This window comes from Vigna umbellata, chromosome 6, assembly GCF_029865625.1.
Source record: "Vigna umbellata cultivar VRB3 chromosome 6, Vumbellata_1.0, whole genome shotgun sequence".
Taxonomy (NCBI): domain Eukaryota; kingdom Viridiplantae; phylum Streptophyta; class Magnoliopsida; order Fabales; family Fabaceae; genus Vigna; species Vigna umbellata.
This window is the reverse complement of record NC_142170.1, coordinates 10,359,488-10,383,921: the sequence shown is the minus strand read 5'-3', so window position 1 is coordinate 10,383,921 and position 24,434 is coordinate 10,359,488. Positions and strand designations below refer to the sequence as shown.

At 29.3% G+C, this 24,434-nt stretch overlaps 2 protein-coding genes and 1 pseudogene across 6 annotated transcripts; 2 read left to right on the top strand and 1 right to left on the bottom strand.

Annotated features, from left to right (window-relative positions):
* Positions 1-3,463: 3,463 nt before the first annotated feature.
* ATC (centroradiali) lies at positions 3,464-4,752 on the bottom strand. Its single transcript, XM_047321316.2, has 4 exons — positions 4,492-4,752; positions 4,342-4,403; positions 4,067-4,107; positions 3,464-3,961 (listed from the first exon to the last, which is right to left on the bottom strand). Exons 1-4 carry the CDS (start codon positions 4,693-4,695, stop codon positions 3,741-3,743), a joined length of 528 nt encoding a protein of 175 aa, XP_047177272.1. The 5' UTR covers positions 4,696-4,752; the 3' UTR covers positions 3,464-3,740.
* A 9,836-nt stretch (positions 4,753-14,588) lies between these two features.
* On the top strand, positions 14,589-16,581 carry LOC124832375 (pentatricopeptide repeat-containing protein At1g74630 pseudogene; annotated as a pseudogene).
* Positions 16,582-20,934: 4,353 nt separating this feature from the next.
* LOC124832379 (alpha/beta-Hydrolases superfamily protein) lies at positions 20,935-24,048 on the top strand. Of its 5 annotated transcripts, none has more exons than XM_088092445.1 (5): positions 20,935-21,180; positions 22,334-22,593; positions 22,724-22,935; positions 23,044-23,299; positions 23,428-24,048. In XM_088092445.1, exons 1-5 carry the CDS (start codon positions 21,036-21,038, stop codon positions 23,731-23,733), a joined length of 1,179 nt encoding a protein of 392 aa, XP_087948571.1. In that variant the 5' UTR covers positions 20,935-21,035; the 3' UTR covers positions 23,734-24,048. The 5 variants fall into 5 exon arrangements, with proteins under 5 accessions (XP_087948571.1, XP_047162530.1, XP_047162529.1 ...); XM_047306574.2 differs by having other exon boundaries at positions 20,984-21,143; positions 22,328-22,593; XM_047306573.2 differs by having other exon boundaries at positions 21,020-21,143; positions 22,340-22,593.
* Positions 24,049-24,434: the final 386 nt, after the last annotated feature.

Below are 24,434 nucleotides of genomic sequence, written 5' to 3'. Positions count from 1 at the left end.
ACCACGTGAAGTAAAATTGATTGAATTCAAAGATAAAAATGTATTTTCATAAGTATCATTCTTAAATAACCTAAGTTGAAACGAGATTCCAAAATCTCTAAATTTCCCAAGCAAGCATTAATGTGGAAGATACATACTGAATTGAAAGTGAGAACCATTTATTCCGAAGTAGCTATGCACATGTATCCCCTAACCCCTAAGTTCAGATACTCTTCCCTATATTATTATAGCCTTTGCATCATCCACAGTACACATATAACAGACTCTTTCTCCAATTCCAAGACATCCAAAACCTACCTACCACTCACCTATATCTCCTGCTAAACGATACAAGGTAATAAACAATACAACATGTCTCCATTACTCAAATCATTAAACTAAATATATATATGTATATTGTGTTTGGAAGGATAGTTTCTACTTCTGAAACACTTTTTTCTGATATATATATATATGTTGTTAGGTGGTTGATTATGCTTTTGATAGTAATTAGTTACCTCCTTGTTCATAAGGAGAATGTCTTGGATTGCTGATATCAATGAAGGATTATATCTGGTATGTATTAACAACATAAAACCTTAGCCTATTAAATGGTATGCACTTGATGTGACATCCTTAAATTCGATTAAGAACTGAATTAGTTTTGGAAAACTTACACATGTATATATAGTAAATAACAAATTTGAAGAGATTCAACGGATGAGAAACAATGATTTTGCCTGCCTTGCTTCTCTGACACTATACTGAAACAAGGATACGTTACGGTAACGTGGCTAGTTTGGAAAACGAACAGCGGATCAACTTTTCAGAGGTAATTTATGGATTCTAAAAGAAATGACAGAGATACAGGAACAGTGTAAAAGCTAGGTGAGTGAGTAATTTGTGCAGAAGAAGAGAGTGGTTGAAGAGCCCCTAGATTTGATAGAAGGAAAGCAGGAATATGATATTGTAATAATATATATATATATATATAATGTAAGAATAACAATAACATCTTAGTTGGTTCATAGTATCTTTGAGCATCATTGTCTGGTCGTATTCAAATGTGCCCAGAGTAAATACATGTATTGATTATATACTATAAAGTTGGTGACAGAGCAATGTTCACTGCATCCCAAGACTCAATTATTCATGGCTGTCACTCATATAAGCCATGGTTTCCATCAGGTAACCACAATATTTATTTATTTATTTGGCTAAAACTACTTTTTTTTTCTCTTAATTTTTGTAGTGTTGGTTCTTTTTAAATTTAAACAAATTTAACTTTGCTATATTTTAAATATTTTTAAATGATTTTGATCTTGATGTAAGTTTTTATGTGTTACTAATAGTCTTAATTTTAATTAATGTGCTTACCTCTTAATTTTAAGCTATACCTCTAATTATCACTTAGAAAATAAGATAATAATTTTTAAAATCTATATTATAAAGGTGAATGTTTGATTATGAAAAATAACAGTAATTGTTTTGCATTTTATGGGATATTTAAATTTTTACTAAATTATAATTTAATTAATTAATTGATATTATATTATTTAAAATTAACTATTAATATTTGAAAGAAGGTTTTTAATGGTTCTTACTTAAAAAGAATAATTATTTTGAATATTCATGTGAGTGAGCGAGAGAGAGAAATGTGAAAATACATAACATGACATTATTGAGAGGAGACAAAGTAGACAAAAGTATATTCTATACTAAAAAGAATAAAAAAATAGAAAAGTGAAAATGAAAATAGATTTCAAGTAAATTAATAAAAGATAAAATAAAGAGAACAAACACTTTTGAAAAGAGAACAAATTTCCAGTAAATTAGTTTACAGAGTGTAAGACGATTATTTGTTGAACTATTTTTTGAAAGTTCACGAAGAATTTGAAGATTTAATTTGTCAAAGACATGCATTATCTATATTTATTTCTTAAACATATGAGTAATATTTCTATTTAGGTTGGTTTGAATGAGAAATTTTAAAATTTAATAAAATTATTTACAGTTCAAAAATGTAATTTTTTTTCATTAGAGACAAAATAAACAGCATGGTTTTAAGATTAGAAATCAAAATCATGTTAAAACCATGTTTTGGTCTTATCGTGTTTACTTCAAAGGTTTAAATCACGGATTAGAATACATAATATTAAAATGGGTGGATTTACTTATGAAACATAAGCATAATGTCAAACCTTAAAAGACACATTTTCAGCCCTATGGTGTGTGAATAGTTGAACGGGTTCTTTTTGCTTGATTCCGATGCAACCAACAAGAACTGCTTTCTGCAGGTCGTAGTCCTCTTTTAACGGAAATGTCCTTGGAAGTTCAGAACATTGAGATCATTCAATACGGGTTGAATCAAAGTACATATCAATCACAAAAAATATAATTTAGCATTCATTTTTTAAGCACAGGTTTGCATGCAGTGTTCACACAAGGACAATGTTAACAGTGTCTGTTTAGTATCAACAAAAATGTTAACAACACATTTTTACATAAAAAAAGGTTTTTCTCAAATGGAAATGAAGGCTTTCTTTTTAAAAGAAACATAGTATTTTCCGATTCCGACGATCGAAGACAAGAAGTAAATTTCTCAGTTCTAACAAGAAAAGGATATGTTATGTTTCCTTTCTGGTTTTACCTTGTATACCAGATTTGTTGAATCCAGTTTCCATTTCAATAATTCGGTGAAAGTAAAGCAGAAAATAAAGTGTTACTTGTTATAGGTAAACACTGTTTAGATTTGTGCCTAAGGTTTTAGGGAGTCAGAAATTCTAAATGGCGTCTGCTACGCAGGCCTAAATTTTCTTATCTGTTGGTTAATATTGCATTACACAGAGGGTATAGCGAGCTTGAGAATCTTCTCCCTTAAAGAGTGGGATTTATAAATTATGGAGTTTCATTTTCGAGAAAGAGATAAAGTCAATAAATCAGGTCACATTCCTTGAAGTTTTTGAACTTAGAGTAACAACAATAACCTCTCATTTTTGGCTGTCGTTTGATTTCTTTTCGTCCCAGAATCAGAGATAAAGAGGTGGTGACATCTCAGTACAAATACTGTACCATGATGCTACATTAACAACTCTCGTATATAAAGCTGTTTGTTATTATGGATTCAAATCAAATTTATACGTTAAAATAATAAAGAAAGAGAAGAGTGAAAGAAAAGATTGAAAAAGCAAATACCACTCTGCTGAATCAATAGAAATATTGAATAAAGTAGAATATCACAGGATTCTTTTTCATATTATAAACTTCACCACTTCTACCTCGTCTCATTAATTTCGTTAACATTTTTCCATTACACCATAATTGTGACCCATTTATTGCCTACCAACTTTCATTGTAGCAGGAATCAAACATATTTTAACAACCTGTGCTTATTTGAGTTAGGTTATTTTTAACTCTTTTTAAGGTTAAAAAGCTAAGAAAACGATTATTTCTCAATCAACTAAGACATGCACTGCAACTAATTGATGTAATAATAACTTGCGTGGTTACTGGGACATAGATTACGAGAAAGCGAAATAGAAACTGAAATAGTTACAAACTGAACCACCAAACTAGAAAGAAGAATGTTAGAGTTGATGCTACGAGAGTTTCAGCATGCAAGTTCGAATTTAACTAGAGAAAGTGCCCCACACACCCTTAGAAACCTAGACTTATTTGGTGGACACTACTACAGTGGACAGGTATATAGGCTTTACTAGTGATAACCACATGGTGACACTTTTTGTGGGTTGGTTCATTACTCAACGTCTTCTGGCAGCCGTTTCCCTTTGAGCATTGAAAAACACAGCAGCCACAGGAAGCCCCAGGTCATTCTCCTCTGCAAAGCTCCTCGTGTTGAAGAGGTCCCTAGAACTTGGTATTTTCATCACTGCCTGCCTGCACTTCTGCTTGAAAAGGAGGAACACAAACCTATGGATGCCTATGTTTGGCCTTGGAATTTCATAGTTCACCACCTCATTTCCTGTTCCATTGCATGTTACAAAAGAGAAAAACATATACATAGATTTTTATGAAAGTTACTCTCTCTCTGCTATGCATGTGTCTGTAAAAAGATTCAATAACTTACCAAATGTGGTGTCCGTTGTGCCAGGGATGTCCGTGACTATCCTGTGAGTTATTAAATATGGTCAGACGCTTTGTTTCAGATGAAATCACCTATGCAAATGCATGTGCTGCATCTGAAGCTCTTCCTCATGCATGGCAAAATAAAAAAAAAGAACTAGACGACCCAGTGGTAGGGTTTGAAATCATAAACCAATAATGAATACAAGTCAAGTAAACTCTGCATGTGATGGTTTACTGATTTTTTTGTTTTTTTAATTTATTTATTTAGTATCATACCAGTGTAAATGTTCCCTGAGATATGGATCACTAGGGCCAGGAACATCTGGATCTGTCATGAGCTGAAAGAAAGGCATGGAAATGGAACAGTGAGATGCATGAAAAGATTGAAGTGATGAAGGAGGGTGGAGTGAAAGAAGAAGATGGTACAAGAGTGAAGAAGGATCTCATGTCGCCTCCACGAATCTGAACCTTAGGCTTGTTGGTTACTGAGGAAGGGAAAAACTCATGACCGTTATAGACCTGCTTATTGTTGTTGTAGGAGACAGTGATTTTCACAGTTGGAGAGAAATGATCCACAACATCTCCGATCACCCTCCCAATCACAAGAGGGTCTGTTGATATCATATTCATGGCTACAGACTTTGAAGGTGTGACTGAAGCTGTGGCAACCAAACAGTTAATGTTGCTGCTTTTGAGGGCTTGCTGTTGTGAATATGAGTAGAAACCCTATATTTATAGTTGGGAGTCGTAGTGGGAAGCCATAATTCAAGAATAGGGAGAAAAGTGGAACCTTATGAAAAAGGCTCAAGTTGCTTTTCACATTTACAAAAATATTGGTAACGTATAAAATAACATATCTTAGCAAAAATATAAAATAGTCATATATTAAATTAATTTTAATATTAATACATTTTTTAGATATTATATATTGCAAAACAACATTTTGCATTTTGGTACAATTTTTTTGAAAAATTATAGGTTGATTTGAAAAGAATTACGAATATGTATAAGTTGTGTTACTTTAATACAATTTTATTGAGATAAAGTCTTCATTTTCGGAAATTTTCATGAGAGGATGTCTTAAATATTCACCTTGTAACTATGTTAAAAATGATTGATTGACGAAAATTATAGTTTAAGTAAAAGAAAGAAAAATAGAGAAATGAAATATAAATATATAGAATATTTATTTATGTATTATAGGGGTGAAGTTAGCTAGAACGTAGGAGAGATTCCGAGAAATTGTATATTAGGAAACATAGAGAATTTGAGGTTGGAAGGCATCGTTAAACAGAGGAAAATATATGGGACCATTGCCAATAATGGTAAAATTCCCATATTAGAACCTTCCCAAATTAAACATTGGTGGTAAAATTACCATAATTTAAGCAGAGTTTGGAGTATAAAGGTATTCGAGAGTCAGAAATTAAGAAAAATAAAGGTAGTGGCTATGGTCATTTCACAGAAAAGAAGATTCAGATGGAATCACCACTTTTCATATTGAAATTGGATGGCTCTTTCAGGAACACCACAACCATCCAATTATTGTCCACTTCTCATTATTTATATATATATCTGCTCTAATCACTTGCCACCAACTCACTTCAAAATTATTTTATTTCTAAATATGTATATTCATCTTCCGGAAAATACACCAATCTTCTATGTCATTAGAAAAACATATCCAAGACTTAATTATATTTTTAACTTTTCAACCATCATCATGTCTTTACAATAATGTTTTCCAGATGATTTCATGGCCGAATGCACTTTAGCATTCAATCTTAAATGCAGAAGTTCACCAAACTGAAAACAACCTAACACTCGACCACAGAATAACCTTATACATAAAAAAATTGTAATTTGATTTTTCATGTGTTTTAGTTTTTATATTATTTTTATTTTATTGAGTTTTTATTTTTCAAAATAATTTAATCAAGATCAATTTATTAAATTCGTCTTAATAATATTTAAAAGTATCACTTGTCAAAATTTAAATTTATCATACATTAAATCTAATAAACTATATTTTATATTAAAATTTTATTGATTAACACGAGACACTTTTTAAGTAGAAAATAAATCATATTTTAACACTTTTCAAATAATATTAGTTCAATTTAATAAAATTATCATATTAAAATTTAAAAAAGAAACAGAAATAATTCAATTATATAAAATAAATAAAGACCAAAACAAATATAGAATTAAGATTGTAATTGAAACATCTTTTGCGCTTGGATGTCTTCGAGATATACTAAAAAAAGTAGTAATGGAGCTACCAACTAATTATACTGTTAAAATAAACTTACTTTACCTTCAAATAGCATCGAAATTATGATTCGAAAATATTTGGATCTCTCCTAATAGTCCATACAAGTAAAATATCTACAAAGAGTGATATAAATAAGGTTAAAAATACCAATTTAGCATTTATTTTCATTTGATTTTGTTAATTTAATCATAATATTTTTTGTGTTCGGTTCCAATTTTATTTAATTTTTTTAATTTAATTTAAATAATTAAAAGATAATAAACCGTGTATGTTATTTGTTAGTCTATGATATTTTTAATTTTTTTTAAATTTAAATTTTTCTTTCATTTTTTCTTAATTTAAAAATAAAAGTCACTCATACTTCAAATCAATATATCACGCCACATGTTTGGGTTAGTAATATGTGTCAGGGTTAATAATATATATATATATATATATATATATATATATATTAGTGTTTTTTATATTCAAATATCACTAATATTAATTTCTGACACTGATACTAACACATATAATTCACTTTTAACACGTCACACTATTATGATTATATGACGTAATATCGATTTGATATGTGAACTTTTTTTTTAAATTAAGAAAAATAAAAAAAATCATGAACGGATATATGATATAATTGCTTATTGTTTATTAATTACTTAAATAGTAAAAATGACTAAATTAAAAAGAAATTGATAATAATTTAAATTTTATTAAAAAAAATATTAAGACCGAGTTGAGAAAACTAAAATAAACTATTAATATTTTAATCTATAAATAAACTAGCATCCTAATATGAAAGGTTAACTCCTCTCATTTTTCTTATTACTCATAAAACTACGATTTTTCAAAAATATTAACTTGAATGTGAGAGACACGACACTGTGTAAGATTTTCTAAAATACTCTGAAAGTATATCATGATTAAATGGAGCCACTTTAATATTGTAAGAACAATATATTAGCAACAGATAACCTAGCTTCTCACATGATTGATAATTAGATTAATAGTACAATCTCATGTATATGGTTTTCCATCAAATCTATGATACATTTAATATTTTTGAGATAACAAATTAAACTGAGTCTTTTCAAAGAATTTTGCATATATCACATATTAGTAGTGCTTGGCTTCAACTTCTTGTTTTTTCTTTTCCTATGAAGTCAACATTCAATACGCAAATTAAATCATAATGTTATTTGGAGTTTTTTTTAAGTTGCATGAGTAATTAGACAATATTATCATGGAGGCACCACATATGCTTTAAGGAATCTAATTTAATATTGAAGAGCAAAGATAAGGTTTCATTAATTCGTTATTATTCTCTTACAGTCACCTTATAAATTGAATAACCAATGATAAAGACAGGACTATCCCTCTTAATCAAAGTGAAAAGACATGTAAAATTGAATAAGAATATATTTCATGTTTAATTTAAATATATTTGTGGAAACGTATACTTAATTATTGTAAGGATTGCTGTTGTGTCCATGATATAGGATAATATATTTTTTTTATCAGGAAAGCATTTACGGTATGAGTAAATAATAAATTCAGTGGCAGTTTATATATATATATATATATAAGGGTTTTACTTTGATAAGAAATAAATTAAGCTAAAATATGAGTTTATCAGTCTATAATTAATTCATCTTAGTTTTATGTGAAATGGGTTAATCTTTTACGTTAAAATTTAACATTTAGAAGTAATCTTTTAGGACTTGAAAAAGAGATTACAATCATATATTTTTTAAACTTTGAAAATTAATTTATTAATTTAAAATATAAAAACCAGACTCGTTGTTTTCCAGGATTACAAATATTAAAAACTTTCTTTTTACATAAATTCACTGTGTTTTAATATCAGTGTTTCTTAAACTGTTATTTCTGTTTTCATTTAAAGTACTTTTTTTTTTTGGCTTTAGCAAACTACAGAGAGTGTAAATTGAAAGAGGGTGTTTAAGCTAAGAGAAAAATAAGAGTTATAAGAGATGACAAATTTTTAATTGTTGCTCTAACAAATTAATTGAAATAGTGGTTTTAATTTGAAAATTAATTCATGAGTCAAGATATGTAAATTGCGACTGTAAAAGAAGAAACAAAGTCCTAAAAAAATGCAACAAGGTTGTCGAAAGATCAAGGCAAAATTTGAAGAAAAAAAAATTGAACAGCAAAAGTTGGATTAGAAAAGTCAATTAAAAGCAAAAATATGAAGAAAAAAAAACACATTTCTAATTTGATAATTGGATAGGAGAAAATCATTTGAAAAACTTTCAAGAATTATTTTTTACCTGCGGAAAGAATGATCAGCAGATGAAAAGTAATTTGCTCATTACTAACAATTTTGTCTTTAATTTCTTTGATAAACTTCTTAATCAGTTTATCGAGATAAATTATTTTAGTTTATTTCACTAGATTTTACCTTTGATAAATGGTAAAAGTTTTCGTGTGTTGCCTATACAAACCTTATACAATTAGTTTATTAATCATTTTCTTCATAAACGACACCAAAAAGCATTGGATAAGGACGTGTACTTTTTAAAAGATGGAACTTATTCTATAAATTATGGGGGCAAGAATTATGAATTTGGAGATTAATATTAATATCTATAATACGAACAGAACATTAAAGAATATATTAGTCATCTTCCAAAAGGAAAAAAGAAAAAAAAATGTATATATCACGGTCTTGGTTTTAAAATGATGATGAAAAATTACACAATGAGTTAGACAATATATTCTACTTTAGGCTGTGTTCGCATGAACAGATAACACTGTTCAAGCGAAATTGTGGACGATGAATTACAAACTGTGTGTTGTTCGTTTGAGAGGAAAATGATGGATCGTCAAGGATGGATTTGCAGGATACCCTCGATTTTGGTCACTCGTAAAATCGAAGAGATTTGAGTGGATTGTTGCGAAAAAGTCGTATGCGCCCTCCAATTGTTACTAAACGACGAGGGTGGCGTAACCGGTTACAGCAGAGTCGTAACTGGTCATAGCGGTATGAAGTTTTGGCTGGCACATGTGTAATTGGTTACGCAAACGCGTAACCGGTTACATGGCTATACATTCATTTCCAAAGCAATTGCTGCTTCTCAATGACCAAGGTCATTTCCTTTTCCAAACTAACACCTCTTTATTTTATTTTTCAGTTTTTTGTATAATTATTTTAATATTATAATTTAAAAAGATCTACATTTTAATAAAATTAGGTATATACTTTCAACTATTTAAATTTAAAATATATTTTTTGTTGTATTTTATACTCTCAATTTCACGTGATATGAATATGTTATAGAATGCATTAAATTTTCTAATTTATTAAAAATAAGTTGATTATTTAATTTTTATAATTTTTAAACATTAATTTTATAAATTATTCATAATTTTTTTTTCTTTATAAACATTTTTACAATTAAATATAACATTTATAAATAACATTTTATATTACTTTTATAACTAGGAGCATTTTGGTAATTCTCATAAACTACTTATAAATATAACAATTAAATATAACATTTATAAATAACATTTTATAACAATTAAATATAACATTTTATATTACTTTTACAATCTATCACATCAATCAAATCCTACACTAATTCTCATAAACTTTACTTCCAAATCCACTCTCAATTACCCACATATCCACTCAAAAAAACAACTAAAAAATTACCCTCAAATTCATTCAAATAATCTTCTCCAAATCATCTCCCCAAATACACCCAAAAGAACAAAGGGGAAAATATAAGAATTGTTAATGTTATTGTAACCTCCAAGACTGAATCTTTAATCACTTTGGAGTAAATTATATCTCTTTCTTTTGAAAGACAAGCTTATTATGATTTTTTTTATATTAAATTTAAGTATATAAATATATATATTATATATAGTATATTTAATTTAATTAATATTATTGAATTATATTGCTTTTTTTCATTTTCAAAAAGATATAAATATTATTTTCTTAATAGAATTATGATTTAGTCTATTTAATGTTAAAATATTATTCTTTGAATTAATATTTTAAAATATATTGTTATTAAAATTATACTAAAATACTTTTAATTTAACAACCCACCTTTAACTTACTTCAGATTCTAACACATGGTTTATACATAAGAAAAAAAAAATTATAACATTCTTTTCATATCCTGCTTTCAAAAGTCGTATAGTGTAAGATTTTCATAATGTTATAGAAATCAATAATATTTTAATGATTTAATAATTCAGATAATCCTTATTTTCTGTATTTTTTACTTTTTTTTCACAATTATATTCTTATTTTTTAAAATTTTAAACAATTAGATTATTGTTGTTGGTTTTGTATTAACACGCTCAAAGAGATGTCATATATTAGTTTAATGATTAAATTAAATTAATTGTAACCTAAATTTATAAATTTTACGACTGTTTTTATATTTAAGAATTTTACCATCTTATATTTTAATTTTTTATTTTTTAGATCATTACTAAAGTGAGGAGATTTCTATTAATACAGTAAAAATATATATTTAATACATGCAATCACAAAATTAGTTAATATACCATGTTATATATATGACTTCATCTTAAACATATCATAATTATGTATAAATTATCATTTAAAAACCATACAATATGACATAAAATAATTTTTCATTTAATTCTTGGACTGACAATGTCTCAGATCCATAAATTGTCACTTGAGCAAATCAGGTAAGATGATAAAAAGGTATACACCAAATTCTCCCTGCTCAAGTTGTGTAATGTTACATAAGCTTCTAACCAACATTTAAGTCATAAAACAAAACATTATTTTCTCTCAAGTTTCTCTTCACTCAAACTATAAAATGCCGTTTGAACAATGTTTGTCTTAAAAAATTCTGTTACCATGGAAAAGATGAAGATAAGATTCACATATTTTCATTTATCTCCTAGGTAGAATCAGTAAACCTTATATTATAAAACAAATATTTCATACTACAGTGTTTCACTCTAATGTATATAAATGCTAACTAGATTAACATAAAAAAATACCTTATCATTTAGTTGCTTTATATTAAGTTCCAGAACATACTTGGATCAAGCACATTCTTTCTTTTTAAGTTGCCAAACATGTGATATAATATATATATATATATATATATATATATATATATATATATATATACATATAAATTAGTTTGTAGTTTTTTATATTTTTAATTTTTCTAAAAAACTCTTTTAGGATATTAAGGATCATGATTATCGCACATTAACATATATAAATTATAATAGAATATTAATTTTGATTAATGAGATATCTAATGAAAATGTGTTCTGTATTCTCCAAACTTTTTTTCCCAATTTATTTTTGTGTTTTTTTTCTTCTCTCATAATTTTTTGATGACTTATTGTGAAATAACCTTTATGATCATAACATAACACTAATTTATTTTATAAACTAACGTCTATCAAACTAGTTTAATTTTATCTTTATTTTATTTTTATTATAAATTTCCATAATTACTAATAAGTTCTTATATGGATTAAGCCACATAATATTTCAAATGATAATTACATTATAAAATTAATGTAAAACAAAAAGGGCTACCCTGAAAGAAAGAAGCAACCGACTCAAAAAAAGAAGCAAAAAACCAACTTATTGTATTTGAGAAATTGACTGGTTAGACTTAAAGATCTCGTCGTGAGGATTACTTTGACAGTCTCTGATCATCAAACACATAAACAGGGAGTGAGAACTCTTAGAGAGAAGTTAGATAACTCTAGAAAAGTGATTTTTAGAGAGATAATGTGTTTTAAAATAATGAAACTTGTTCATAATGAAACTATTTATATTAAAATCATTTAATATTAAAAATAACTTGAGTCTCACTATTTTTAAAGCACTACTACATCTAAAATGTCATAGTCTACGTTTGTACATTCTTCCTAACAAGAAAATTTTTTGTCGTCGAAAATTTACTCTTCAAGTAGAAAGAAAAGTATGCTCTCTTCATTCTTTCTTATCACAAACACCGATATATTATCCCAAACATTTAACTGACTAAAAACATTGCCTTTGCGTAAAATTCTTTAGTGTTCAACAATGTAGGTTAGTCTAGCCATTACTCTTAAAACAACTTCTCTCAACCTCCAAATCTAATATTTTAAGATCCTTTTTATGCCTAATCAAACAATTTGTATCTGTCAAAGTCACCTCCCAAATATCTTCCACTAACTCTTATAAGTTATTTCCAAAACGGAGCTAGCCTTAACTTCAAACTAAAGCCTTCCCAATATTGTTTCACGTAATCATATATCCTCTTTGAAGTACTACACAATTGACTTGATCACACACAACTCTAATCTATTGGCAAACACTGACACTCTTGATTCACCCATATTCATAACTACTCTAACATAATTAACATTTATATAATTAACTAAATATAAATAACATAATCTTGTTAAAAATATTTAATAAAAATATCAATTTTAATAAAAATATTTGTAAAGATTTATATACAAATTAAATTTTGTTTGAATTTGGAGAGACACAAGACTGTTTAATTTTTAAGAAAATTAGGACTATATTGAGACAATAAAAATACAAGAACCAAATTGAGACTAATGCAATGACATGTGACTTGACAGTGTGACGTGACACTAATAGTGCCACATGCCACAATATCAGTTTGACACGTGACATTTTAAAACAAAATTATAAAAATAAAAATATTTACAAAACAAAAAAAAACTATGAATTACGTGACACTCTCTTTAGCAGTGTTAGTATGAAACTAACGTCAAAAATTTAACTGCTTCCATTTTCAAAAATAAAGACCCAATTGAGAAAAAAAAATAAGAAACTTATATAAAAAAAAGTAAAAAAGAAGAAGAAAAGAATCATATATATGATTAAAGGCTTAATAACACTGATGGTCCCAATTTTTCTCAGCTTTGTTGAAAATGACCTCATTTTTTTAAATGTTCAATGTAGTCCTAAAGGTGGTAATTTGTGTTCAATTTAGTCATTTTTGCAAACGTCGTTTAAATCGTTAACGACATATCACCAATAAGTGAATTACATGGTAGTTATTGCCTGACGTGGCTAGGACCAGAATTGACTAAGGATGGTCACGCCAATGAGGGCTTGACATGTGGCAACCTCTTTTTTTCATCTAAAAATTAGGGTTTCAGATTTGCATCAGTAGATTAAGGAAAAGCTTGCTCCACTATCGTAACACAATAATAGGGTTTCTCGTTCACGACGAATATAGTGAACTTCGTGATAGTTGGTTTGCTTCTAGGCTTTTTTCCTGCAGGTGAATGAAGAAGGCGCGGTGTAGAAGCTTGAGGAGAGGCGTTGGTGCGATTTGGGTTTGCGTTTCTACGATTTGGGTTTTGCTCGCGAGAGGTTAATGATGATGTTGGTGGCTCTTCATCGTTGCAGCGCGAATCGCGCTTCTGGTTTGAAGGAGATTTTTGGTTTTGTGGGTTTTGATCTTTTGTGTTTTAGGTTGGTGGTGGCTGGTGGAGAATGAAGAAGCTTCACGACGTTGCTCAAAGGTGCGACGAACTCACGATTCGATTTCGTGATGCTTGTGACGGAGTGTTTGGAAAAGCAGCGTGACCATCTGGTTAGGGTTTCGAAATGTCTCATGATGGAGGTGCAAAGATGGTGGCTAGCCGTGAGCGTGGTTAGGGTTAGGTGGTGGCTAGGGTTTCTGTGTAGGGGGAAATTAGGGTTTCTAGAGGTAGGAGATGATGATGACGTGTTAAGGGTGATGTGTCATTGATTGCACGGCTGGACATTTGGCTGTTAGCGATTTAAACGGCGTTTGCAAAAAGAACTAAATTGAAAACAAATTACGACTTTTAGGACTATATTGAACATTTTAAAGATATAAGGTTATTTTGAACAAAGTTGACAAAAATTGGGACCATAAGTGTGACGTGGCACTAATAGTGCCACATGCCACGTGACATTTAAAAAAAATTATAAAAATAAAAATATTTAAAAAATAAAAAAAACTACGAATTACGTAACACTCTCTTTAGCTGTGTTAGTACGAAACTAACGTCAAAAATTTAATTGCTATCCTTTCTAGAAAATAAAGACCCAGTTGAAAGAAAAAAAAAAGTAAGAAACTTACATAAAAAAAAGAAAAAAAAAATAAGAATCATATGATTAAACCTTATACTTTTGTATTTAGTTCAAATAAGGCTGAAATAAGAGGCCCATATAAACTTTCAAAGCATAAACAAAAACAAAAGTTGTTTGTTGTTAGCATGATATCAAACTGTCTTCCAGTTTCAGTTGGGGCGAGCCCAACAAGGTTGTTGTCGGATAAACGCACCACACTGTATCAAGTGCGCCAAATTCACGCCTACTTCATCAAAACAAAGCTCATCAGTCACGCGCTTTCTGTCGCCAAACTTGTCAACGTTCTTTCTCAGAGCAGTGTCCCCTACGACGCCGTTTGCGTTTTTGTTCATGCACTTTCTGGCTTCCGTGACATCAGGGGAGTCGAGTTTTTGGTTCCTCCCACACTCAAAGCTTGTGGAAAGTCGTGGGCCTTTGAGGAAGGGAAACAAATAATGGGGTTCATTTTGAAAACCCATTTGTGGAACGACCCGTTTGTTACCAACTCCTTAGTTCGCATGTGTTTGGAGCTTGGCATGGTTGAACTTGCAAGGTCGGTGTTCGATAAAATGCCTACAAGAGACTTGATTTCTTGGAACTCGTTGCTTTCGGGTTACTTGAAAGCCGGTCAGATTGACATGGCACGTGAGGTGTTTGAGAGAATGCCTCAAAGGGACCTGGTTTCGTGTAATACCATGATTGATGGGTATGGGAAGCATGGGTCGTGCGAGCTTGCTGAGGAGGTTTTTATGGGCATGGGTGTCAGGGATGTGGTGACTTGGACGAGTATGATTTCAGCTTTTGTTCTCAATCATCAACCAAAGAAAGGGTTACGTTTGTTCAGAGAAATGTTGAGTTTAGGAGTTAGACCGGATGCTCCTGCTGTTGTTAGCGTCCTTTCAGCCATTGCTGACCTTGGTTTTGTTGAGGAGGGAAAATGGATACACGATTATATAGTTTCTAATAAGATACTTGGCAGTTGTAGTTTTATTGGATCGGCTCTCATAAACATGTATGCTAAATGTGGTCAAATAGAAAATGCCTACCACGTATTTAGAACCATTTGTCACCGGCGAAACATTGGCGATTGGAATTCTATGATCTCTGGTTTAGCCTTGCATGGTCTTGCCCGTGAAGCCATTGAACTTTTTCAGGAGATGGAAACGGAAAAACTTAAGCCTGATGATATAACTTTCTTGGGAATTTTAAGTGCTTGCAATCATGGAGGTCTTATGGATGAGGGTCAGTTTTATTTTGAAACCATGCAAATGAAGTACAAGATAGTCCCCAAAATTCAACATTACGGATGCATTGTTGACCTACTTGGTAGATCAGGTTGCTTAGAACAGGCACTTGAGGTTATACATGATATGCCTTTTGAGCCTGATGTTTTAATTTGGAAGGCCATTCTTAGTGCCAGCATGAAGCACAATAATGTTGTGTTGGGGCACACTGCTGCATTGAGAGCCACAGAGTTGGCTCCAAAAGATTCAAGTTGTTATGTTCTTCTCTCGAATATCTTTGCCAAAATGGGAAGGTGGGATGAGGTGAGTAAAGTTAGATTGATGATGAGAAAAAGGGGAGTAAGAAAAATTCCTGGATGTAGCTCTATTCTGGTGGATGGTGAAGTGCATCAATTCCTTGTGGGGAAGGCCATGAATGTGGGGTATAACCAAAGTGTTTTGCTGAAGTTAGAGGAGGTTGTGTGTAAGCTGAAATCAGAGGGATATGAACCTGATCTCAATGAAGTTTTTCTAGACATTGAAGAGTGTGAAAAAGAGAGCCAACTAATTCTTCACAGTGAAAAATTGGCTCTTGCTTTTGGAGTGTCAAGTCTCCCAGAGGGTGTTCCCATTCAAATAGTGAAGAATTTAAGAATTTGTTGTGATTGTCACAAGTTCATGCAACTGGTTTCAAAAATCTACAAACGTCAAATTATAGTCAGAGATCAAAACCGTTTTCACCATTTTAGTAAAGGTTGTTGTTCCTGCAGAAATTATTGGTAATTTTGTTATATATAGGTACCATAATGTATAAATATTGTTCAATTGCCACATCCAACAGGATGATTATGTAATGTTCTAGGATTATCATTTACAAAATTATACCAGTACAGAATTCATCATTTTCATAATTTTTACCATAATATTGATCTAAATAAAAAATAATAATAATGACATAAAGATATATAATAGGCATAAAGAAAAAAAAAATTATTTAAATTTAATCTCACAAATTGAGTTTAAAAAAACTATTCATATACACATCATGATAATTTATTTTGTTCCATTATCAATAAACAGCTTAATTTGATTTTTTAAAATTATTCCAATTATTCTTTTCTGTCCAAATCGACTTAAAGGGATTATGCTAATAGATGGTGAAATATTTAAACTCCCATTAAAAAATTGTTGCTATTTGTAAACAACAATTTTCTTAACAACATTGTGACTAAATTAATTTAGACAGAAGGTACAAAATTATATTACTTTTTTAAAGAATTAAACAACCAAATTGCATCAACTTATTATTAAAGGATAAAATTGAGTAATTCATTAACAGTGAAATAAAAGTGAATGTAGTAAGGTGATTAATTGCGGCTAACTTTTTTCTATTAAAAAAATCGATATTTTTTATTTTATCAACTTGTCTAGGGTGTTTATTGGTTGGTTGAGTAGGGTCGTATAAGATTTCGACGGACACATTATCCAACACATTAAAATAATATTGTGTTGGATTCAAATTTGGTATTTTATACTCTCTTTTTTGGGTTAAACTCAATTCAATCATATTTATACTTCATCAATTCTGTTAATTTTGAATTTTTTTTTAAATTATTTCTTTTCAAAATATTAATCTAATTAAAAATTACAATCTGTAAAAAAAATTATATTGAACTTAAAGTAAATAACAAATTTGTACAAACTAATTTAAGATATAAAAAAATATTACTTAATATGTTAATAACACATGTATAAACGAGTCTAAGATCCTTTATACCAAACTTATAATCTAACCTATGTAAAAGTTAATTTGGATTAGATTGAATTTTAACCTAATAATATATAAAACTTAATTCAATCTAATTGAGTTGGATTGAGAATTATCCAGCCATTCAATGAATATAGCCACAGAAACAATTGAATTAACACTTACCCGTTTTTTTTTCTATTTTTTACTCTTTGAATATATTAATTTTTAAAATTATAGTTGTTTTTAACTGTATAAATCATTATTATTAAATAATCAATTTGATAAATATATTTTATTTAAAGTTTTAAATATTAAAGTAGAACTATTTACTGAATACATATTAATTAACAAACGATATTAAATTTACTGATTTTTCATTTCATAAAAAGTATTTTTTCCCTTCAAAAAAATTAAAGTTTAAATTAAAATATTCAAATAATATAGTCTAACAAAATTTTAAATTTAATACAAATTACTAATATACTAATTATTTAATTTGATCATTATATTATACACACAAAAAAAAACATGGTCGAGGGGGGTCGTTAACGCCTTGTTGATGAACCCCATTTATTAAATTTATTAATCTCAAAGGTAAATATTATAACTTAATTATTAATGTTTAATAATAATTTAATATTTACAAAATCAAATACGATGTTTTTAAAATTATATATTCAGTAATTATAAGATAAATAAGGTTTAATTAATTTTTAATTTCATGATAGATTTAACAATTTTTAATTAATTTTAAAAGAGAATACTTTAAGAGGCTGATATCTCAAATCAAACAAATGATTTGTAATTAAACAAAATATATTATTAAAATAATAATAATAAAATATAAAGACCAAATCAATTCCAAAATATAAAAAATAATACTTATTTTTACAAAAAATAAAAAGTCTATATAACATAATACGATATCATTTACAATAAATTTTATTTTTTAATCTTGAAAACGTAACGTTAATTTTTCGCATTGAAAATGTAAAAACACCTAAAACAAATGTTTTTAATAAAGAATAAAAACATATCACATTAACTATACTTTACAGCGTAGAACAAATTTCAAACTGCCTTCATATTTAAAACTTTTATACTTTTTAAATCACATTTAATGTTACCATTTTAAAATATGTCTATGATATTATAAGATTGATAAAGAAAGCCTATTCTCTCAACATTTAAATAATATAACTGTAATAATAATAAATATATAAAATAATTAAAGAAAATTTACTAGATTACCCAGAATTACAAATTTCATAGATTTGTGATATAACTACAAACCCGTTTCAAATACCACACATAACTTATTACACATACCAGATTTATATAATCTATTTGATATCTATTTATTTGAGAATTTATAAATTCTGCTATGCATTTGTTCACAAAATTTTGGATTGTCTTTTTTATTTTTTATTACTCAATAATATTTATAAGTACAAATCTCACTTTTAATAGGTGCAAAAATTCTTTCACAAAATAATCCATGTATTTTAGATTTATTTTTATTCTTCCACAAAAATATATCAGAGATGTTTTAGTACTTATTCCTCTTCTGCTCAGTTAATAAGGTAATCATTATTTCAAAGGAAATATACAAACAAAAAATAGCAAAGTAGAAATGATAAGTTAGCATGCAAAAAGAGATTTTATATAACATAGAAATATTATCATATATCACTCATTTACAAAAAAACAATCATATCACATATGAAAATTTTCAATAGACTCAATTATCTGAATACATACCTTTGACATTAAGTTTAATTGTAGGTGTGCACGTGTAATAGTATTTATGTTTTGTGGTAAACAAAGAGGTTATCATCCTACAACTTTCAAGGTTAGTTCCCTTTGCACCTAGAACCTAACTGTCTAGTGGTTAGGTAGGATCTCTTACGACTTTCACAACATAATTCATTCTCCTCTGTTTGAGTATGAATAATTATTAGAGTTCAAGATACATTCTTATTGACATCTCATATGTCAATGCTTACATTAACAAAATCATAACCAATTTTCCTTAGATTAGTACCAACCATTTTGAGATAAATATATAAACCAATCATCATTTTACATTTACAAAATTACACATTAAACATACTAGAAGAGAACATAAATATAGAATCAAGCTTTGTAATTTCACTCAACAAGAATATCTACTCGTTCAACGAGAACATCTACTCGCTCAACGAGAACATCTACTTGCTCAGAAAGAACATCTACTAGATCATCAAGTAGTGCTTGAAAGCTTATTCACCCAACGATTAGATAGCCTGCCCAATGAAATAATAACTACAACTCAAACTTAACATTTTTCTTAAAGTCGACCAGCTAGACTTGCCTCACCCACCGGTTGCCAAGTTAGTGAACTATCTGACTTTAACTACGCCAACGCAAAGTTAATAGCTCTTTGACTTCACCCAATGAGTATATTCTTGCTCAGCGACAACCAAGTCAATAACTCTGACTTTGGTTTCGGTTAGCGAATATATTCTCACTTAGAGAGTTTGCATAGTTCTGCAAAACATAGTTCTACAAATTTATGTCATTCCAACCTTGCCAAACAGTTCAACAACTATTATAAATACCAAAAGGATACTAATTTCAAATTACACTATCTTCTATGGTTCAAACAATATCATCTACAATACCAATCAGACAACATTCCCAATTTAGTCATACAATTCAAGTAAACCAATTTACAACCTTAATTTTAATTATGCACATCAATTCTTAATAAGACACTAGCAAAATACCATGCAAACATACAATTTACAATTACAAGGTATTAATCACATAATATTGTACAATTAGCTCCCCTTTCCTAAGAGAGAGATGAACTTGTTATAAGAAAAATATAAATCCCTTTAAGCTCATAAGAAGTCGCATTTATACCTAAGAGTAATACAAACATGGTGAGAACATCATTAGACCCACTAATAAGTAAAGACTCGTATAAACAATTCAACACTACATGCAAGCCAAAAATATTAATTTAAAAAAAAAAACAATCAGACAAACTAAAACTCTATTTACATAAATAGAAAAACTCTGATTAATAATTAAAGAGTTCACTACAAAAATCTATTTTATTAATTAGACAAATATAAAAAAAAAATCATAAAAAGAAATCAAATAACTTTAAAAGATAATTTAAAAAATAATAAACTCGATGATTTATATTAAAAAAAGTTAATATTAAAATAATATAATTTCACTATTTTTAAAATATTTTGTTATCTTTACCATGTCCTGCATATTAAAAAAGTTAAATAAAACTATATTATTATCAATATAAAAATATTACAATTATGTGACTTTTATTACGTAAGAGTTTAATAAACAAACACGTACTGTTATATATATATATATATATATATATATATATATATATATATATATATATATATATATATATATATATATATATATATATATATATATATATATATATAAATTGTAAAAAAAAAGCTGCATGTTATATAGGTATGAAAACCTGACAGATGGAAAAGGTGATTAAAGAGAAACAAATATTGAAGAAAAAAAATATGATTCTAATCTGTGAGATGGACGTCATGGTCAGACATAGCTGTTGAGCCCTTTATGAGTGAGTTTTGGTTGAAGAAGACATGGCACTATAAAGAAATAGAAGAAACTGAAGAAACAGACATCTTTTGCAGATTCATAAAATCAACACTTCATTTTCTGCAGGTGAGTCTCTTCTTTCCTTTTTTCTTTTTCTTTCTTCCATGCATTTTATATTTTTTACTTTCTTATTCCCCTTTTGTTTCAAACCTTATTCCACCATCTGTCAGATCAATTTTCTGTTCAATCTTCGTTTTTCACTTCATCTGCTTTCCTTTCCAGCTCTCCTATTTAATCTCTGTTAATTAGTTAATGATAATATTCTGAAACAAGGCTAATTGCTTGCCACGTGGCAGTCTTGTGACCGCGTAAATGTTACTCCTTCACGTGCTTATGTTGTGAAGAGAGGAACCGTTGTTTAGGAGTTTGGACTCATGTTTTTAAGATGTCCAAGTGAGTTAATGTTTTCTGAATTTCTGGAAGCGTTTTTTAGAATTTTTATTACTATTTTGAAACTTTTATTTATTTATTTCGTATTTAGTAGAATAAGAGAAATAGTAATAAATCACGGATTAATTATATTTTGGGTATATGAAATTATTTCTTAGGGCGTGTTTGGGAAGTGAAGATAACGTTTTTTCCACGTAATTCTTTTTTGACGTATATGAGAGGGACCATCATCCCTCTGCATTGCATTACCCACTGCTCTGCTTCTGCTTCTGCGGCACATGATGTATGTCATTTTATCTGAATCAAGGAATCCCAATGTCTATATTCTTAAAAATATAAAAATTGTTGCAAGAGTCGTTCGTTTATACATGTTAATTCTCAACAGATTAAAAACCACAACTTTTTTCGTTATTTTTAATAAATTTTAACCAGTAAATAAATTGTATTGAAAATAGTTAAGTTATAGAAAACTGCATGCATTCTTATCACCCCTCTAATAATAAATACCCTTCTCTCTGTTTCCAACCGGATTATATTTCAGTAATCAGAGGTAGAGCAATTCGGTAGCTTGAAAAGTTGGTAAGATCAGTTTTTATATACTGTTAATCAATTAGAAATTATTTGCATTTAAACTGGTTCTTATGAAATAAACTTGGAAGTAATGATTAATTATTTGCAGAGATGTTTTGTTTCTGGATGCTCTGGTTCTGTTTTCTATTCCTTTACTGTTCTTGGAGAATGCTATTGATTAACTGATTGATTGTGTTATTGGAAGCAAAGAAGAAGCACGAGTTTGCTTTTTGTTTCTTCACATTTTAAAATTGTTATGAAAGTCGTGAATAATAAGGTTGATGTTGCAGTCTCTTTTGAAGCAATGGTGATTCCAATAGCAGTGGCACTGGTGGTGATTCTCATTGGGTTGGTTTATCAGGCCATAAAACCCCCAGTTCCTAAAATCTGTGGATCCATTGGTGGTCCTCAAGTTACTTCACCCAGAGTGAAGCTCGGTGATGGGAGGAATTTGGCCTACCGAGAATTTGGTGTTCCTAAGGAAGAAGCTAGGTACAAGATCATTGTCATTCATGGATATAACAGTTTCAAAGACACAACTTTACCAGTTTCTCAAGTATGTTTCAACTGCTTACTTGCTTTTCCTTTATACGTTACATGTTTGGACTTTAAGTATAACTTAATCCTAAGATAATAAAGTGAGATTTTTATATACTACAAAAATGATTGAGTTTGGTTGTATGCAGGAACTTATTGAGGAGCTTGGGATATATTTCCTCCACTTCGACAGGGCTGGTTATGGTGAAAGTGACCCACATTCATCACGTTCTGTGAAGAGTGAAGCTTATGATATTCAAGAACTGGCTGATAAACTGGAGATTGGTGATAAGTTTTATATAATAGGAATGTCAATGGGAGGTTACCCTGTTTGGAGCTGCCTAAAATACATTCCACACAGGCATGTTAAGTAGTTGTATTGATGTTTTCCATTCTTGGATAAATGATTTTTACACTATCAAGATGTAACAAAGGATCTTTATACATATAACAAGAAATCCTTTGGCAGATTATTAGGAGCAGCTTTGGTGGCTCCATTTATAAGCTATTGGTGGCCTTCTTTTCCTGATCATCTTTTGAGAGAGGCATTTCAGATGCTACCTCGGTCAGACCAATGGACTTTTCGAGTCGCACATTACGCCCCTTGGTTGTTCCACTGGTGGATGACACAAAAATGGTTTCCTTCATTGACCTTAACAAACATGTTGTCTCCTGATGATATAGAAATAGTGAGGACCTTGTCAGAACTCCCAAACACTGGTCAGGTAGTTGCTGCATTTTTCATCTGTCACTTCATCTTGACATTCATATTCACAAAGAAAACAACATGTAAACATTCGTTCATGCATGATGCACAGGTTTAGTTTATCAGTTTTTGTGTCTTGACATGCAGGAGAAGATAACTCAGCAAGGTGAATATGAATCATTACACCGAGACATAATGAGTGCTTTTGGAAAGTGGGAATTTGGCCCCACAGAGATAGAAAATCCTTTCTTTGATGATAATGGTTCAGTCCACATATGGCAAGGCTTTGAAGATAGGATCATTCCCTACACACTGAACCGTTACATCTCTCAAAAATTACCATGGATTCTTTATCACGAGCTTCCTCATGCGGGACATTTGTTTCTCTTCAAGAAAAATGAATGTGAGTCTATTATAAGAGCACTTGTACTCTCACCAGATCTTTCTGAATAAGATGCAAGCTGTGGAGTAAACCCTGAATCTATTATGTAGACCACAGTCTAGTCCATACAAGTAAATTTTATGAGCAGACGAAGGAATATTTGAGTTTGTTATCCAACAAACATGCCAGTTTACCAATTGTCGAGCATGTTGTGGGCATTGGATTTAAGCAGTGTGATTGGTTGGAACCAAGTTTCAAATTAAACATTAAACTTTTATATTGATGCTCTAAAACACATCAATAATATGTCATCACATATTTTGTCATCACATTGGAACCAAGTTCATCAATTATCATACCCACTTAAAGATTGAACATTGTTTTTATTCATGGGTTGAGGTTAACTCTTCACATCTATATTTATAGATTTTTAAATAGATTTCGAATCCGACCTAAATCGTTCTTAATATTAACTTTCACTTAAGGTTAATCATTAGGTTTTTTGGACGCAAGGGAGCACAAATGATTTCTGCTTATTGGAATGGACAAACAGTTATTTTGTTTCCTAGGTCGTGTTAAAGGGCTAACAACTCAGCCTCTAATTGGATTATGCTGTCGATGATAAAGGCATAGTTTTATAATGCAAAAATGAAATGAAATTCTTCAACATGACCAAAAGATGTATCATAATAAAAAAAATTAGAATATGTAAGATTCTAACAAAATAAACAAATGAAATATCATATTTAAAATATCTAAATATGATTATGAC

Excerpts from the sequence above, each read along its gene's own strand:
- ATC (XM_047321316.2), bottom strand. The coding sequence starts at position 4,695 with ATGAATATGATATCAACAGACCCTCTTGTGATTGGGAGGGTGATCGGA. Across the intron at positions 4,404-4,491 it reads TGAGATCCTTCTTCACTCTT|CTCATGACAGATCCAGATGT; the intron begins GTACCATCTTCT and ends CCTTTCTTTCAG. Across the intron at positions 3,962-4,066 it reads CACAACGGACACCACATTTG|GAAATGAGGTGGTGAACTAT; the intron begins GTAAGTTATTGA and ends GCAATGGAACAG.
- LOC124832379 (XM_088092445.1), top strand. The coding sequence starts at position 21,036 with ATGAGTGAGTTTTGGTTGAAGAAGACATGGCACTATAAAGAAATAGAA. Across the intron at positions 22,594-22,723 it reads CAACTTTACCAGTTTCTCAA|GAACTTATTGAGGAGCTTGG; the intron begins GTATGTTTCAAC and ends GGTTGTATGCAG. Across the intron at positions 23,300-23,427 it reads AACTCCCAAACACTGGTCAG|GAGAAGATAACTCAGCAAGG; the intron begins GTAGTTGCTGCA and ends CTTGACATGCAG.